This window comes from Manihot esculenta, chromosome 3 (genome assembly GCF_001659605.2).
Source record: "Manihot esculenta cultivar AM560-2 chromosome 3, M.esculenta_v8, whole genome shotgun sequence".
NCBI classification, from domain to species: Eukaryota; Viridiplantae; Streptophyta; class Magnoliopsida; order Malpighiales; family Euphorbiaceae; genus Manihot; species Manihot esculenta.
The window spans coordinates 31,587,032-31,605,711 of NC_035163.2; the positions used below are offsets into that span (position 1 = coordinate 31,587,032).

Here is an 18,680-nt window from a genome sequence, read left to right on the forward strand (position 1 = left end):
CACTGTGAGAGAGCCTGTCATCTTCAGCGACGAGGCAATGAAAATTCACGGTGGCTTTGTGACCATGGACTATGGTAGGAGATACCATTTTCATTCTACCAATTAGCGTAGAAGCTAGAAAAGCTTTAGAATGTTGTTAGTTTTTTTCTTTTTTCCTTTCTAATTATCAGTATTTAAATTCTCAATTACAGTACGGGAGAGAATTAAATAATAGTGTTTGTGGACTGTTAATTACTAGTTAAAGATGCATAAGGTGTCTGTTTTACTATAAAATTTTCCATAATTAAGGCGTATTTCATCCATGATATGATCTCTATATCCATATATAGGCAATTGGGATGGACAACCATACTTTGATTCACATATTATTGCTCTCTTTGATTTATTCTTTTATTCTAAAAGCCAAATTAACAGTTGTATAATGATAAGGTTCTAGAGATAGAGTCAAACGACAATATGCATGGTATTTGATACTTCCATATCGCAAAAAGAAGATTTCTTTAAATTCCATTCTCTGGCTTTACATCATCTTTTTTTTTTTACACCCTTTTTGTAATAAAACAGAACAACACTTCCTAAACTAAGCAATATATAATCAATGACTATCATTTTACTATAGTTGCCAAAGCATCATAGATTCATAGTCGTTAATATGTGAGACAAGAGCATCATTAATCTACTAATCAGATATTAAATTCTATTCATATCAACTCAACTCACTGAAAAGTAAAATAGTTCTAATAAATATTTATTTTATCTACAAAAATCTTACCTAACTGAGAAAAGCGCTGAATTAATCATGTTAATACTTTCGGCATGTGATAACTTCAATTCGTATTATATGGTTTTACAATTGATTGGATTGGACGAAAACAGAAAATTTACCACTAACATTGAGTATACATTAATTTACAAGATATTATGAGTAAATAATTGGCGAGAAAATTCTCCTCTAAATCAGGAAGGAATCGGGTCTTTTAAATGCTTGGTGGTAAACTGGTGGCCAGAATGGAGAAGCAGCAGCAGCAGCCCAATTTTTATGCAAGAAAGGTGACGCTAATTATGGCAAAGGATCAACCAAAGAAACAAACAGCTAACCAAAAATAATCAATGGGAGTCAAGACACCTTAATTCTAATTCTATAGATAGAATTTATCCTGCAAATCTCTGTTTGAGAAAAAAACCATGTCCATAGAAGAATGAAAAATGGAAAGAGAAGTTGTCACAATCGCATCTGTCAAGCCTCCTTGTCGGGGCTTCTTATTTTTCTTTGTCTTACACCAGAGAAGAAGAAGAAGAAGAAGCATCAGCTGGACCAACAGATCATTGGATTGAAGAAGAATGGAAACAGCCATAACAAAAAAACTCTTGGCAAATGCCATTCTTCTCTTATGCCTAGCCATGGCTTCTTGTGAGGCCAAGGGTTTGCGCGGTGGCATGATTAAACCGAGTCGTCTTCCTGGTCGTGAAGATCCCACTGTGAAAATCTTTAACATCTTGCATTTTGGTGCGAAAACTGATCCAAAGGAGGATAATGCATTGGTAAGAATTGACATGGAGAAGTATTAGTGCCAATGAGCTGCATACATATATAGAGTTGGCCAACTTCACTGAAAACAACTGATCATTGCGTTGTGGGTTTATTCTTAATTTGCAGCATCTCATTCGGGCATGGAATGCTGCATGCAATTGGAAAGGAAAGGCGAGGCTACTTGTTCCTAATGGGGTTTTCGTAGCCTCATCAATGGTATTTGTTGGACCATGCAACAATACAGCTCCCATTGTTTTTCAACTTGTAGGAACTCTCAAGGCATTATCAGATTTGACCTGTTATTCAGAAGATTTTTGGATGATATTCCAAAATATAAATGGCTTGGTGATTTCTGGAAACGGCATTGTTGATGGCCAAGGCCCTAATGTATGGAAATATAACGATCATTCAGGCAGTGTTTTTCCAGCAGTAAGCAACTAAACTACTAGAATTTTCTCATTACAAAGCAATATTAATATAAATTGGGTTGACGAATTCTTCTCCTGGTGCAGTCTATTAAATTATATCATGTGACTGATGGAATTATAAGACAAATAAATTCTGTTAATCCCATGGGATTCCACATTGGTATTGTTCTCAGCCAGAATATTAAAGCCATAGATCTCCATTTAACAGCTCCTGAAGATAGCCCCAACACTGATGGTATCCATATCAGCCAATCCAGTCAAGTTGTAATAGATAGAAGTGTTATTGCAACCGGAGATGATTGCGTTGGCATGATTCAAGGAAGCACCGATATCACCATCAAGAAAGTAATCTGTGGTCCTGGACATGGCATCAGGTAACTTACCATCAAGAAGTGTCTTAACGACACTCTTCCACAATCCAGCGAACACCCTTTAAAGTTAAGGATGTAGGAAGCATGTTTCAGTAATTGTTTTTACGAGTTTCTATGATCTTAACCTGTTTCAAGTGTCTAAAACAGCATTGGTAGTCTTGGAAAGTACCCGGATGAGAAGGACGTGAAAGGTATTCTTGTGACAAACTGCACAATGAAGAAAACTGAGAATGGAATCAGAATCAAAACATGGGGAGTATCACCTCCAAGCAAAGCTACAGCCTTGACCTTCCGGGACCTCATTATGCACGAAGTTAGAAACCCCATTATTATTGATCAATCCTACGGATCCAAGTCGAAGGGGGTTAGTTTTCTCTGACAATTATAATCACTTAGTAAAGACTATAAACATATAACAAAACTTATAACTAGTTGACGTTTGCATGCATGCAGCCATCAAAGGTACAGATCAGCGATGTTAAATACATGAACGTTAGGGGAACCACCACCTCAGAAGTTGGCGTGGACATTGAATGCAGCAAGCAATTTCCTTGCCAAAGAGTTCAGTTGGCAAACATCAATTTGAAGTACACTGGTGCTAAAAAAAACCCTCTCTCCTCTGTATGTGAAAATGCAGAAGTGAGCTATTCTGGGATTCAATTTCCACCACCCTGCTGATAAGGGTTTGAATTTGCAATATATACCAAGCATCAAGCATTTGTATTATTAGCTACAACTACGTACAAGGCGATGCAGCTTTTGGATCAAATAGAAATTGATATATTTTCCCTTCACTTCATTTGCAGCTATGCAAAATACAAGTTTGTCTAATATGATCATGCACCTTTGCCAGTTAGAATGCTTTTTTATTTTCAACTCACAAGCGAAAATTTCAAATTCAAGATAAGTCTAAGTTTTACAGCAATTTAATCCTTGCCAGTTTCTCATAATCAATTGGAAAACAAAAAACAATGATAACCAAAACGAGGAGTTACCAGCAATCCAATAAAATTAAGCATATAATTCATCTCGTTGACGATTTATATATTAATAATCCAAAATTTGTTGTTTTTTTTTTAATTTATAATTGGAATTCTGGGTTTACTCCTGATTTTGCAAAAGGGTTTAATTGCTTATAGCTAATTGCTATTTTTGCCTGGACAGGTTATGATGGACTTGAAATATAAATACAAAAATTTCATAACTTTTTCCAAGTAATTCGATAAGATGGGTCTTGAATTATTCTAATTTATCCCCGACCTTTTTTTGTATTGGAATATTGAATTGTAACCTCACTCCAAACCATAAGATTCTTAAATTTGCTAGAGAATATTTGTCAGACTTATTCCCTAGCCAAGGGTGATGAGTATGATTTGAAATAAACGATGTTTCTCTCAAAATTGTTAACTAAATGAATATTTTTCAATAGAATGATTTTAAAACTTTTAAAATATAATTAGTTGCCATAAATCATTCTATTGAGAAATATTCATGCATTTTAAATAAATTTATCTTATTTAATTAACGATTTTAAAGGAAATCTCACCAAAATTTCAAATTGCACTCGGCAACGAATGTGACAATTTTAAGAACAGTTGGCAAATTAAATACTAATTAATATAAAATTAAAAACAGTCATAAAATTAATGAATATTTAAGCAAATGATTCAGTTTCTTTACTTGCTTTGGATTATAAATATCAAAGCCAAAAATAAGCTGGCTTCAAAGCTGAGCCTAACTGATAGTGAAGAAAATGAAGGGAATGCTCTCATTCTGCATAACTCTATTTGCTCTTTATACATTATCTTCTCGTTCAAGTAATGTAGTAGCTGCCAGAATTCTGCCATCATCAGACCCAGATGCAGGACCATCAGCTGATTTTCCTTCACCTCTACCACCGGCGCCGGTAGAATCTCCGGAATCGGATTTCGGACTTCCGGAGGGAGATTTTGATGTAAACCAGTATGGAGGAATCGCTGATGGAGAGACAGAATACATTTATCTAATACTTAAACATTTGCCTCCAATACAAGAAACATAGATCACATCACTGATTGAATGTTCTTGAAGTTCAGAGCTCTTAAAATGTTCACTCAGCTTTGATAGTTGCAGGTTTCTTGAGTACAAGCTTAAAAAAAAAAATAAATAAATATTTGCAACTTACATATATATAAAATAAGTGTTGATCATTTTATTAAATATCTTATTTTGGATTAGAATAATGTTCTATTTATTAAAATTTCAACTGCCAAATTTGTGCTTAAAATCAGAAATATGGTAGCAATTTTGAAATAAATGAATATCAAATTTTATTAAAAAATTAATATTATAATTTTATTAATTTAAAAATATATCCAATTTTATAAAATTAAAAATTACTAACGAACTGGAAGATAGAGAGAAATAAGCTTTTAAACCAGCACATGCCTGGTTTAGATTTTCCTTTTAAAAAAGACCGGTTGAGGTTTAAAATTGAGAGGGAAAAAATACTATATTTTAAAAAAATTATTTAATTACCTTAAAGTTTTAAATTATTTTATTTTAATTTTTCTTTTTTTATTGATATTTAAATTTTAAATTAAATTTGAAAAGGATTCTAATATTATTAAACTAAATTAAATGAAAGTGGGGATTAATAATTTTAATTATTTTTTTTTTTTTGAAATGGTAATTTTAATTATTTTTAGCATTTTAAACACTTGATTAGTGGAAACCATAAACGACTTCCCAAAAATAACAGTGGAAGGGAAGTCTGTCCTAAACCCGACTCCATAGGAAACAGAGAAGAGGTCATCGCATCGCCCTCTGGTTTCTCTTCCATCGGACGCTCACCCACCACCCTCTGCTGCCCATTTCTCCTTTCTCCGATATACGTCATTTTCTTGGATTTTCTGATCGGGACTTTCTCGCTCTCAATTAGCAGGTACGTTCTCTGTTTTAACAGATTTTGATTTTCACCTACTAGATCCCAACAGATTTGTTCTATGTTTTGTTGAATCTGTGAAATACAAGGCCAAAATGAACTCTAACTATGAGAAAGGATCATCTGGGTCCTTAAACAATTTCAATTTTGATTTCGGGATCGGCTCCAACCGATCCAAATCCCTCAACGAACAAAAGAACCAAACTTCCTCGTCATATTCGTCATATACATCTTCAACAACTACGCAACCAAAGCCCGCGTGGCAACCCAACAAGCCTTCCTGGGCTCACCAACCCGCACCTAGTCAACCTACACGACCTGGACTAAACGGACCCACTTCTATGGTGGGTGATATTTTTGGGAAGAGCTGGAATTCGACAGCTTCAGGTTCTGGGATTGGGATCGTGGAGAAGAACCCAAATTTGTTTGGGGATCTAGTTAGCTCTGCTTTGGGGCCGGGAAATAAGGGCAATAGCAATGTTCCTCTGAAAAATGCTACCACATCGAGCAATAGTGCATATTCGATGGGAAATCTGGCTGATTCATTGCCAAAAACGAGTAATTCAGTGAAAAGTGGCAATGGTTTTGGATCTAATAATAATTTTGGGGGTTATACTGGTGGATACAATATTAACAGTAGTAATGTTAATGCTACTGGTTTCGGTAATGCCAATGTTGGTAGTAGTAAAAGTGCAAATCTCGGTGGTCCTTCAATGAAATGTATGGCTGGAAGTGGACTTGGACGTGGAGGTGCAGTGGGTGGAAACAGGGATCCATTTGGTTCTTTGGTTGATTTTGGATCAAAACAACAATCTGGTGGTCTTAATTCGGCAAGTAAAACTGGTAAGACTAGTGAAAGAGATGATGCATTTGGAGATTTTCAAAATGCTGCAAAACCAAGCACCACAGCTTTTCCATCAGGTGGTTTCGGTGCAAATAACACTGATTTCATGGGATCAAATATCAGTTCCAATTCTAATGTTGATGATTTCGGGATGCCCAGCAATGTCTTTACTTCTCAGAAGCAGACTCCTGCTCAAACATCAAGTGGAGATCCACTTGACATGTTCTTTTCCTCTTCCTCGGGAGGTGCAGCAACAACATCTGGAGGAATGGGAGGGCAGCAGTTCTCAGAAGTTGATGATTGGGGATTGGAATCAGACTTAGGAGGAGGAGCTGGAAATGATTCAGGTGGGGCCACCACTGAGCTTGAAGGGCTTCCACCTCCTCCTGCTGGGGTCTCAGCTTCTGCGGCAAAGAACAAAGGTATTGATAACCAAAAGCAGGGCCAATATGCTGATGCCATCAAGTGGTTGTCTTGGGCTATAGTACTTCTTGAGAAAACTGGTGATCAGGCTTCCAGCATGGAAGTTTTGTCTTCCAGAGCTTCATGTTATAAAGAAGTTGGAGAATATAAGAAGGCTGTGGCTGACTGTACAAAGGTATAATAATTTCTTGCATTTATCCTATGGTCTGTAGTCATGTTTATCATCTTCCTACTTTATTTTTTTGTAGTTGATTTTCTGAAATTGAGATGTTCTCTTTAAGACCAAGTTGTTACTGTCATTGTTACAGGCGGAAAGACAATAAGGTGTTGATAGTTAGCACTTCGGTCGTTAAAACTAATTCAGTTACTTGTACAACTCTAGCTTATTAGGTTGCACATATAAAGAATAGTAGTAGAATTGTATGGGATTTGTGTCTACAGAGCTGAGGATTCAATTTCTCTTTCTGGAGTTTTTCACATCTCCCCTAAAGTTTTCTATCCTTTCAATTATTGTCTTCCTTTTGTCTTCTCAAATTTCCTAATTTTTTAATCTATCAAATATCCTAGTTATGCTTAAAATATCAGATCCTAAGATTTTTTTGTTATATGTACGTGGAAATCCAAGAAATGAACTTACTCATCGTATGCACATAAGAATGACTTAGTTTAATGCTTTATGGAGAACAAATGAAAAGAGAAGCAATACACAATGGTTAATTAGTGGTATAGGTTCTGCTAGTTTGGCCTTTGGGGTGCTATCTTGAAGTACCCTATTTGGCCAATCTGGTGCTTACCTTGTCTGGTCCACGGCGGAGTTTGCTTGGACCTGCACCACGTAACTGTGAACAAATCTTACTGAACATATTAAAAAGATAAGTTCATAAAACCCAATGAAACAAATAACTAAGCGATGACCATTTGAAGTTCAGCAATTTGCATAATGGTGCAAGTTTCACTGGTATCAGTCCATTACTCAACATGCTGACCAAGGAAGTAATTGAATGTGCTGACTTATTTTCTGTTAATGCCGGAACCTGCTTTATTCTTGCTAATCATTTAGCATTTTTCTAAAATGTCTATGCTTCTAAAGTAGGAAATTTATGGCATACTTCATGTGATACAGGTGCTCGAACATGACGATGCAAATGTATCTGTTCTTGTACAACGTGCACTCCTGTATGAAAGTATGGAAAAGTACAAACTTGGGGCAGAAGACCTGAGGACTGTTCTGAAGATCGATCCTGCTAATAGGATTGCAAGGAGTACCATTCACCGCTTGACAAAAATGGTAGACTAAAAAGAATCTGCAATTTACGTTGTATTTTAGCTTTTTTCATTTAGGTTTGGTACCTTCTCCCTGTTATTAAATTTGTGGGGAATGATCACTTTTTGCTTGAATTATATGTATTTCAGTTGATAATTGTGGATTAAATATATGTCTTGTTGAATTTCAGTTCCGTTTATTGTGACAATGGAAACATTATTTGCTACTTCAAAGAAGCTTTGGAATTTTGCTATTATATTGCAATGTAATGTGAGAGAGTATTGAATAGCTGAGAAGTGTTGTCTGTCTCTCTTTGCTCTGTTTGTCCATTAATTCAATCTTGTTTTCAATGACTCGACATTTCTCGTCTGTCTAGAAGTTCTGCAGTACGGATCTTTGCTTGGTGGTGGACATAACTTTTCATGTTTGTGGCTTAAAGGTTATCATTTAGGCTCAACTCTGTCCTTCATTAGAGTACATTTACATCCATTTACCTGGCCAAGTGTAGGAGGTATGACCTGATCATGATAATAGTTCGTGAATTAGTGGAGTTGGACCCGGAACCAGAACTACTTAAAATTAGATAGACTAGAACTACCTGTTTGATTCAGGGCCAAAATCAAATTAAAAAAGAAAAATGGGAAAAAAAAATTAGCTTTGATTTGAACAAAACCAAAGTAGAACAGAACTAGAGTTGAATTGAACCATTTCTTGTGATTTGATCTCAGTTCTCCTGAACCCAAAATAGCCCTTTGGCAGGGTCTAGGCTTTTTTTTTTCCAATTCTTCTTCTCTCTCTCTTTCTTTCTCTTGCCAACGCACAAACACAGCCATATATATTGATTCTCATAATCCAAATATGAGAGTATGGTTAAAAAGGGCTGCAGAAGATAAGGGCTAAGAGGGAGGGGGGATGATGATGTTTGTTAGTAGTCTTCTAGTTCATTAATGTTTTTTTGTTACAATGATTTGTTTTCTTCTTGAATTAACAAAATTGGGTATCCTGGATGCTTTCCCAGTTCGCTGGAGCTTAACTTAAATAGAAGATGCCTTTGCCACTTTTAACAATTTGTTCCTGCGCATTGCAAGTATGGCAATAAGAAGTGAACTTATCCATTGAAGCTTCAATAACAGAGCTGGGATGCATCATTAATGTAATAGCTATCTAAAAGGGCTGTGATGTACAAGTGTTGATTGTGAGTTGGAGCTGCTGTGCTGTGCTGTGCTGTGCTGGGGACAAATACCGTATAGGTTAAGATAGCTTCGAGATATGACCTCCAATAATTAGTCTATAAAAAGTAAAATGGGAAGCGAAATTAAGGTGAAGGCCTAAATCATTACATCACTCAGATTTGTTTCTTGGTGAGAAATCAAGACTTTCAATGCACAAGCAGACAAGGTTTGCTACTCAGAATTAGATATGTGAGATAACTCAAATTACCATACAATTTAATTTTTATTTTCAATAATTGGTTTCAATTTAAAACTTCACAATTATAAATTCTTAGTCTAATAACATTAAGCAAAAGTTTTTTGGTTCATGACATGAGAAACCCATTTCTTGATTAGTGGCAACAAATGCAATAATGCTACACCTTAATGTTGATGCCACACAATTTGGCCATGATTGCCTTCTATTTTGTTTTTACGAGCAACGGATGGATTTTGCCCACTAAAATAAATAAATAAATGTTATATATACAGAAATTTTTTTTTTAGATTTTATGAATAAATTTCTTTTTGAATTCAATAACGATTTGTCTTTTTTTTTTTTTTTGAAAAAAAGATAAATTGTATACTAATTTTGTATAAAAAAATCATGAGTACTCGTTGCATTGGACACATGATGAAGTAACAAACTATGATATGCATGCGTTGCACGTGTAATCTTTTTTGTCCATACTTTTCAAAGTATTGTTATTATAAAAATATCAAAGCAGGTAAAACGTATCAGAATTTTTGTGCAATACGCGTAGATCTGGCCAGAGGTTAGTTTGAAATTAAAATTAGCTTGGTTTGATTTAAATTTTAAATTATTAAATTATTTTGATAAAATTAGTTCTACATCGAATTGAAACTCAAAATCATAATTTTTTTATTTAGAAAACCAATTTGTAATCATTAAATTTAATTAAATTGAAATTGAACTAAAATTAAAATTAAATTTGAAACTAAAGACACTTTATTATTTGGTCATACTAAATCAAAACCTTTAATTGTTAATCGATTTGATCCAGACCAATAACCTTCAATCAATATATATTTAAATTCATTTACATATCAAAATTTTTGGGGGAATTGCAAATCTATCAAGGGAAAGAAGGACTAAAAAGTCAAAAAACACAAGTCCCTTCACTGGGCGGTTGCAATTCTTGGAACTACTCCTTGACGGGCGTTACACACGGCAGCACAAAAAACCAGCAACTATCTCTATCCGGTTATAGAATGCCACGTCAACGTCTTACGCATCCAAGTAAGCGGTCCCCACTATCCTATAATAAAAAATAAACCTCATCAGCATTCAGCATTCAGCATTCAGCATTCAGCATTCAGCATTCAGCATTCAGCATTGCCACGTCTGTCTGTAATCTCTGATGGCTTCTCTCATTTCCCCACTTTTACTTTATTGAATATTCACCGTACGATCAAAATACCCAATAAAAGACAAACGTCACCCGGAAAACGTTTAAGAGATATTGTCTTCTTCTGGTAGCTTGGTTGTAACCGTCACTCTATAAAAAGCAGACACTCTCCTCTGTTTCCTCCGTCTCTCACCTTAACACGCTGCTTGGAAACATGTGTGGTGGTGCTATTATCTCCGATTTCGTTGCCGTGAAACGCAGCCGGAGATTGAATGCCGAGGATCTCTGGTCTGATCTTGACACCTTGTCTAACTTTCTTGGCTTGGACTACCCTAATAATGCCAATAAAGAACAGATATCTACCCAGTTGGATCTTGAACTCCATGAAAAGCCAAAGCTTAAGCTTAACCAAGGTAACGTTTTTCTATTTTATCTGGGTATTGGGTAATCATATCTGCCTTTGGTTTTATTGCATGATTGTTGTTCTCTGTTCTTTATATGATTTTAGTGGAGAAGACTGAGAAGGGTAGCACTGTAATGGAATCGAACAAGACTCAGAGAATTCGAAAGAGTATTTACAGAGGAATAAGGCAAAGGCCATGGGGGAAATGGGCTGCTGAGATCAGAGACCCACACAAGGGTGTTCGTGTCTGGCTCGGTACTTATAATACAGCTGAAGAAGCTGCCCGAGCCTATGATGAGGCAGCGAAACGCATTCGTGGAGACAAGGCAAAGCTCAATTTTGCGCAGTCACCAGCAGCAACTCAAGCTCCACCACTGCCGCCACAATCCAAGAAGCGGTGCCCGATGATGGCTCCTGCTGCTACAGTCCAAAGCTGCAGCGGTGGCGCCGTAGCAGCACCAGCGCAGCAGCCATACATGGGTGTTGGACATGAAAAAGAATTACTGAGCAGTGATTATGAGCTGAAAGAGCAAATCTTGAACCTAGAAACGTTTCTGGGATTGGAGCCAGAGATGGCGGCTGATCAGCTGAGTGGAAGCAGCTGTGAGACGAGTGAGTCGGTGGACCTGTGGATGCTGGATGACCTGGTGAGCCACCATCAGAATCAGCGTTGGCTTTCTTTTTAAAGTATATGCATATACAAGTTGATGCAGTAATGGCGGTTTGTGCTTAGAATTGCTGCCGCGTTTTATGTTTGATGCTTACTGTTTTCCATAATGTGTTAGACTGGTTTTGCTTGAGATTAATCGCTTCCTATTGAGTTTTGTTTTTTTTGTTTGAATTTAAATTTTCTTAAAAAAGAAATGATTGTTCAAGAGTTTCATTTAATTCAAAAAGTATTTTATAATTAAATTTGGCATTAAATAAATTTTAATGAGTATATATTTATAGTACATACACTATATCGCAATTGTGGATTTACTAATCAACACTAGCTAGTTTTAAAAAATTCAAATGGATTGTTTATTAAATGAAAATTTTCATTTGATTAAAGGAGAAAGAAGATTTCATATTCATGGTTAAACATGAAAAAGAACTTAATTATGTGATGATCGTGAGTTTGTAGGCTGCAAATCTGCTTTTGCCTATGTTTAAATCAATACTAAATAAATACTTGTAGTTTATCATGGTATTTTAAAATTATGTTCATCAGGAATTCAAACTTGTACCAAATAAAAAAAAAACTAGTAATTTAATTAAATACATTTTATATTTTTAATTAATCTAATGTCAAGTAGCAAGGAGAAATGCAAAAAAATCATATTTATAAACCTAAGGTTACTAGAAATTTTTCTATAGTGTAATATCTGGAATTTAAATTTTAATAAACTAATAAATAAAAATATTAATAAAAAATTTAAATTATAATTTTTATATTAAACACAATATAAATTGTGATTAAATATTTAATTTAAAAGCTACGATGCAGAGTCTAAGCAATTTTTTTAAAAAAAGAGCCTTTATCCATTCATTAACTTAGCGATGGGAAGTTTTCTGGCATGCGTTGAATAGTGATCCTTATGTCCCCTTTTCCCTATCATTTTGTCTCAAGTTATTTATACCTTTGAAAAATAAATTAACAAGTCCTAATAATTTTTTGACAATTTTACTCTTATTGATTGATAAAAAAATTACTCTTATTTTTACGAAATAAAATAATTATTTTCATTTACTTTTAATTTCCCTCCATTAAACTCTTCATAAAAAAGTGGAATAATTAAGTGAGATACAGTAATTTAATTAATTTTTTAATTACCGTGTAAATATTCTAAGAAGTAATAAACGTGGACCCATGTATCAACAAAATCAAGGGAATTGTGTGCTTTTCTCCACTAGATGAGTCATTGTTGGGGTGTTGTGTACTGGTTTTGCCTGGAATCAACCAATCTTCTACTATGGTTGTTGGATAATTTGCAAACATTAGTCTAATTTCACTACCCAACATTAATAATAGATGCATCTCCCCTACCCCTACACGGCCCTACCCGCATTGACATTACAATTACCCAATTTTGAAACGTAAATCCAATTTGACTTGAATTACAGAGATTGATTATCAACTAGAGCTACCCACATCATACTAATTTCTCTGCCTCTAAATTGAAAACATTACAAACAGATAACAGATATTCTCAGTTTACCAATGACAACATTGGCAGATTTGAAACTGCAATTAGGTTAGCCTAACTTTATTTTGAAATAGGTTAAAGCCTAATTATTTTTAAATAAATCAGAATTTATGTGGACAACATTTTTGAACTAAAATTAGTTTTATTTTTAAATTATTCATATAAATTGGACCAAATTTAAAAATCGAATCAAAATCTACAACAAGGGACCTTTTCAGCCTCATAAACCTTAAAATTATTAACTAAAAATAAAAAAAGAACCCAACATTGTATCAACTCCACCTTTTAAGTGCAAATTATACTTTAATTAATAATTCAGCATGTTTTTTACTTTGTGGGGGAATTTGTGCTAAAAGCTTTATTTATTTGGGGGATGATGGTGAGCAAAAAATTTATTGTAAATGTCAAGGACAAAAAGTTATATGTCAAATTCAATTACCGAGAATAGAATATATTGGTAGATTAGATTGCTAATGTAACATAGTTAAAGATGCATGAACCAAATCGATATACACATTTTCCTTGGATGAAACGAATCGCCAACCCTCTTTTTTTTGTGTTCCATAATCCATGTAATGTAATTGGGGCCATTTAAATTGAGATCATATCAGCTGATCTCGCAAAGAAAATGATATTTTAGATCAGATTTCACACATTCTTGTTAATTTTCACAATCTCAAGACCCAATTTTATATTTAAAATATTAATTAATCCAGTTGACTTCAACTTAGCTGGTTAATAGCAACTTGGTGAAAATCCATGGCATCTTCTTCAGTCTAGAAGAAGAGAGGATTAGGAAGGTCCTACCACCCCCAATTTGCATCTGGAAATTCCTTTTGGCGACTAATTTAAGCATCTTTTGTAAAAGCCAACCGACTAGCATTTTTTAACTAAAAGGTTCGAAATCAAAAGCCATTTTGGTCGTCCAATTTTCAATCCCCACACCACACCCCCCCCCCCCCCCCCCAACCCCAAAAAAAAAAAAAAAAAAAAGAAGAAACTGATGGGTTCTTTATGATGTTGACATGGACTACCCTATTTCTATATCTCATTGATTTCTTTGATGATTAGTTTGGGCCCTAAATCCAAAACTGGAAGCTACTCGAGACATGTGCAAGTGGGAGTGTTACCATATTAAGACTACTTCACACGACATTGGAACCAAACAGTATTGACTGATAATACACTTGTCATTGCCTCGTACATTGTTTACAAGGTTAACAAACACTTAAATCAATAGAAACACTAGAGCATTCCATCAATCATGGAGTGAATATTAAATACGTTAACCAATACGAGTGTGTGTAACGCTCACCCATGCTTAAAATGTCACACCTCCACAATTCCTTCAAATTGGGTTAACTGCCGTACGGATTGGGATTTACAAATACCAAGTCCGTGACATTAATTCCTCACCCATTGAACTAGTGCAATGCTCTACATATGGACAAGCATTTCCAAAAACTGAAATCCAATGTGAACAGCTGATTTTATTTGATTTCTCATAATCAAAAACCAAGTTAACCAAGTTCACCGTTGTTTAGCCTAACGGTTAAAGTGATGATAATCTAGAAATGGGTACCAACATTCAAATTGCACCAATTATAATCTCCTTTCTCAATATTTTAAGAGAGAGATAGGGGTGGGGGAGAGTACGATACTTCACCAACATCATGAATCCAGCTTCATTTCTCAAGACATGAGAGAAAATTGTTCTTGTATATTTGAAAGAGAATAATCAGATAAGACTATTTAGCTGGGATAGCATGTAGTCCATGAGGAAGTTATCTAACCTTCATTGGGTTTCACCAAGGGGTCTACAACCAGACTACAAGACACTTTCCGTATTTTGTTAAGAATGTAGATGCATTATACACCATATCCATGTCAAAATACTCACTCTTAGGACAAGCAAGCACTATTTTTCTTTTTTCATGTCTGTATCAAGATTTACCATCTCCACATATTTAATAATAGGTACATCCAAAACCTCCAAAAAAGCAAGTCCTATGAGATGAAAGAGGACCTTATTTGCATTGCCAGAGATCATACTACAACCAGATACAAGTGAACAGCAATACTGTTGCTAAATACCCAGTCTCGCCTACAAGGCCAGAGCCACAAACTAAAAATAAACATTTTCTTCAAGGCTTTTTGAGACAAGTTCGTTAATTTACATACAAACTCTAAAATACATGTACTCTAATACAACCCCACCCCGCAAAACAACGACCTTCATAAAGTATTCATCTGTTGAAAAATATTCATTCTTCAGAAATACTTGAGATATAAATCTTACCTAAGAGAGTGACAAAGAACAAGAGAATCATCTACAATATGGCAAAACAAGTCATCTACAATCTGACAAGTTATATAAGCAAATATACATTGGAGAAAGGTTAAAAGTAAAGAATATGAGCAGTTGATAAACAACAGAAAAAGAAAAAAAGGTGAGAATATTGCGGTAGAATCAAGTTTTCCAAAACTGACATGTTTGCTTGTGTGCGATTAAGAAAGAAGCACGGCAAGAAAACGATTTACAACACAGAGCCACGGAAGGATGGAGAGAAACCACAATATAAAGATTTGTAGTATAAGAAATAATGGAACTGCCATGAGTAATTATCATGGCAACACTGGACATTCCAAAGCTCAACACTAGGAACACTTCCATAAGGAAGTCCATGGAACTATGTCTGTTTCCATCATACAAATTTTGTCATAGAGTGTCGCCATAGAAAATACATAATAAGGCACCATCTCTACCCAACAAATGTGTTTCAATATCTACCCACCTTAACAGCTAGTCATGAGAAAAAGGGTAAAGAACAAAACCCTAGAATTTCATCAAAGTTTCGTTGATATTCAAACTTGAGTAAACTATATTTACAGTGTAACACATGAAGATACCATGAACCAAGGATGATGCAGTTTTTAAATAAGAAGAATGCCATCTAGGTTATAAAAAATGCAAAACTACTAGTGTCTCCATCAAGATACATCCTGCAATGACACTTGTGCATATGTCCTGAGACAATGACACTTGAGCATCCTCTGCCATTTTCAATCTAGAACCTCAACGTAGTGATAGCATAATGTAATTGTTGTCCCACATTATAACTACTTAATTTAGTATCATTCTTAAGGAACTCGGCTTCTAAAGTTGCAATTCTGTCAAAGACTAAAAATGTGAAACCAGCACCATTGCCAACTAACTACTCGGCCAGAGCAACTTCATTGACTCAGTCAAGGTATAAAATAAAAAAAAATTTGCAGACCGAAATAAAATGGAAAATTATAAACCAAAGTGGAACATTATCAATTCACAGACACAATGTGGATAAATAAATATATACAATATGTACATTTATCTGTGAAAAGTAAGATAGAGCAACTAGTGATTAGCATATGATACCCCAACTGAATACAATAACTATTATCCCCAATTCGTTACCTTCCATTCATATCATGTAGCAAATTAGCAAACGGAAGTCAATCTCATAGAAACCTTCTCCCTCTCAGTATCACCAATTCCATTGGCCATGATCCTCACAACCTTCTCGAAAGCAAAATGCATGCAAGTCGATAAGGCAATCCAATAAATCACCTCATAAACAAACCCATAAGCAAACTCAGAAGAAGACGACCACGATGACTCGTCCCAATTCTGCCCTCCAAATCTGTCAAAATTCCACCCTCTGCCACCGCCCCAACTTCCCCCAGCTCCACCAAAAGGACCATCACCGTCACCGTCACCACCCCAAAACCCGATATCCTCACCGAATTCCTCGTATCCTCCGCCGCTGCACGATCTCCGCCTCGTCCGCCGCTTCTTGCGAAGAAGAGTCCGGCGAGTGGTTTTACACGAGTTGGATTTAACAGGGGGAGGAGCTAGTGCATCCAAAATAACGGCGGAGATTTGGAGGAATCTGGCGGAGAGAGCAAAGTTGCCATTGGAGACGCAATTTTGTCGGTGAAGAGGCGAATTCGCAAACCCTAACCCTTGCTGCGAGGCTACAGTTACCGCATCGGCGATGAGAGAAACATCCATGGATATCGCCGATTCAAGGTACAGAAACGACAAATAAGAATGATATTTTGAGAATTAGGGATTAGTGATTGAGAAGAAAGGTATGTGGGCTGGGGAACTTATTTTCCCGGGTAAAGGAAGGTCCAGGAAAATAAAGGGCAGGGAAAACCAATTTGGAAAGGGAATTGGATTCGGTGGCTGACAAGTACCAGGATATGCGAATGGTAAACGGAACGTGTTGTGTGCTGGCGGGTTGAGTCTCAGCGGCAATTTGCTTCATTTTTTAACACGTGGCTAATTTTGGATACTTGAAGAATGGATTGTTTCTGACCCAAAATTAATGGGCTTTGTGCCTTCAAATATTCTAGGCCCACCAAAGTAATGATGATATCCTTAAAAATTGTAGATATTTTTATATCCTAAAATTTTCGAAAATTCCCTAATTTATTTTGTACTTCTCAAACCTAATTAAAATGTCTTTTCTTATTTATACATATAATTAACTCCTCCTTTTTAATTAGTATTCAATGACAAACCATATTAAGATTAAATAAATATCATAAATATTTTTAAATTTTATTGCTGTCATTTAAAATAAATTATGATAACTGTTCCATATTTTACTATAAATGTTATAAATAATTTAATTTAATTTAATCTGATAATTAAAAAAATATCACTCATTTAATAAAAATCATATTTAAATTTCTATTTTCTCAGTCCCAACTGAAAAAAAAATCATTAAGATCTAAAAATAGCTTTTAGGTTTAATATAATGATAGAAAACAATTGTCTTTTTCTCAATCAAAGTGATTAAACAAAATTTCCTTTCACTTTTTTTTTCTTTTTTTTTTTTTTTTAATGTGTCGAATGGAGAATGTTAATACAGTTAATATAATTATTTAATATCCACTACGGGTGTATATAGCGATTAGTTTAGCAAACCTAATTATATTTATGAAAATTAATTTAAAAGATCATAAAATTTAATAGTTTCAATGATATTATCACATTTTTAAACTGACCTATTTTAAGTTATGCAATTGAATTAATTTTACTCTATCATTAGCTCATCTTGTTAAATTGAACTTTTTTATCGTATTAACTCTTTAATCACTATCAACATGTAAATTAAATCACAATTAACTGCCACTTTCAAATTTTATTAGTATCTTTATTTTTTTTTTTATTTGGTAAAAGAAAAGATTTCGTTTTGATTTAAGTTCGGGTTTAAATTGGTAAAGGAAAAAAAAAGGTATTGATTTAAGACTGGGTTTGAAATCATTTTAAGATTATAATATTAATTTTATTCTATTTTAAATATATGAAAAATATTACTTTAAATAAAATTATCATATATTCTAAATTATAAAGCTCTATAACTTATATTTTATTACAAGTTTTGATTAGAATTACTTAGTACTTAATTATGATTAAGTTTAATAAAATTTGTTAACAGTATTAGGTATAATTAACTTAATCAGCATAATTGATGGTAGATATGTTGAAAACAATAAGTTTAGAATAAAACTAGCAAAAGTGGTAAAATTTAGGGTATTTGGGTAATTATCCTAATTTTAAACTTTAAAGGATTAAAACGCTGTTAAATTAAAAGATCTAGAGATATTTGTCAATTTCAAAACTAGGGGGAGAAAAGTGAAATTCTAGATATTTCGTGGACAATTTATGTAAA

General features: G+C 34.4%; 4 protein-coding genes across 4 annotated transcripts; 3 read left to right on the forward strand and 1 right to left on the reverse strand.

Annotated features, from left to right (window-relative positions):
• Positions 1–1,341: 1,341 nt before the first annotated feature.
• On the forward strand, positions 1,342–3,129 carry LOC110610407 (exopolygalacturonase clone GBGE184). The gene is made up of 5 exons (XM_021750318.2): positions 1,342–1,542; positions 1,658–1,960; positions 2,044–2,333; positions 2,478–2,694; positions 2,784–3,129. The coding sequence occupies exons 1-5, from the start codon at positions 1,342–1,344 to the stop codon at positions 3,006–3,008; spliced, it is 1,236 nt and encodes a 411-aa protein (XP_021606010.1). The 3' UTR covers positions 3,009–3,129.
• A 1,911-nt stretch (positions 3,130–5,040) lies between these two features.
• Positions 5,041–8,040, forward strand: LOC110611994 (stress protein DDR48). The gene is made up of 2 exons (XM_021752601.2): positions 5,041–6,695; positions 7,644–8,040. Exons 1-2 carry the CDS (start codon positions 5,349–5,351, stop codon positions 7,815–7,817), a joined length of 1,521 nt encoding a protein of 506 aa, XP_021608293.1. The 5' UTR covers positions 5,041–5,348; the 3' UTR covers positions 7,818–8,040.
• A 2,359-nt stretch (positions 8,041–10,399) lies between these two features.
• LOC110610896 (ethylene-responsive transcription factor RAP2-3) lies at positions 10,400–11,568 on the forward strand. Its single transcript, XM_021750968.2, has 2 exons — positions 10,400–10,778; positions 10,874–11,568. The coding sequence occupies exons 1-2, from the start codon at positions 10,580–10,582 to the stop codon at positions 11,452–11,454; spliced, it is 780 nt and encodes a 259-aa protein (XP_021606660.1). The 5' UTR covers positions 10,400–10,579; the 3' UTR covers positions 11,455–11,568.
• Positions 11,569–16,226: 4,658 nt separating this feature from the next.
• On the reverse strand, positions 16,227–17,231 carry LOC110610609. Its single transcript, XM_021750609.2, has one exon. It carries the CDS (start codon positions 17,006–17,008, stop codon positions 16,436–16,438), a length of 573 nt encoding a protein of 190 aa, XP_021606301.1. The 5' UTR covers positions 17,009–17,231; the 3' UTR covers positions 16,227–16,435.
• Positions 17,232–18,680: the final 1,449 nt, after the last annotated feature.

Coding starts and splice junctions, on each gene's coding strand:
- LOC110610407 (XM_021750318.2), top strand. CDS start 1,342: ATGGAAACAGCCATAACAAAAAAACTCTTGGCAAATGCCATTCTTCTC. Junction 1,543..1,657: donor CAAAGGAGGATAATGCATTG/GTAAGAATTGAC, acceptor CTTAATTTGCAG/CATCTCATTCGGGCATGGAA. Junction 1,961..2,043: donor CAGGCAGTGTTTTTCCAGCA/GTAAGCAACTAA, acceptor CTCCTGGTGCAG/TCTATTAAATTATATCATGT.
- LOC110611994 (XM_021752601.2), top strand. CDS start 5,349: ATGAACTCTAACTATGAGAAAGGATCATCTGGGTCCTTAAACAATTTC. Junction 6,696..7,643: donor CTGTGGCTGACTGTACAAAG/GTATAATAATTT, acceptor CATGTGATACAG/GTGCTCGAACATGACGATGC.
- LOC110610896 (XM_021750968.2), top strand. CDS start 10,580: ATGTGTGGTGGTGCTATTATCTCCGATTTCGTTGCCGTGAAACGCAGC. Junction 10,779..10,873: donor AAAGCTTAAGCTTAACCAAG/GTAACGTTTTTC, acceptor ATATGATTTTAG/TGGAGAAGACTGAGAAGGGT.
- LOC110610609 (XM_021750609.2), bottom strand. CDS start 17,008: ATGGATGTTTCTCTCATCGCCGATGCGGTAACTGTAGCCTCGCAGCAA.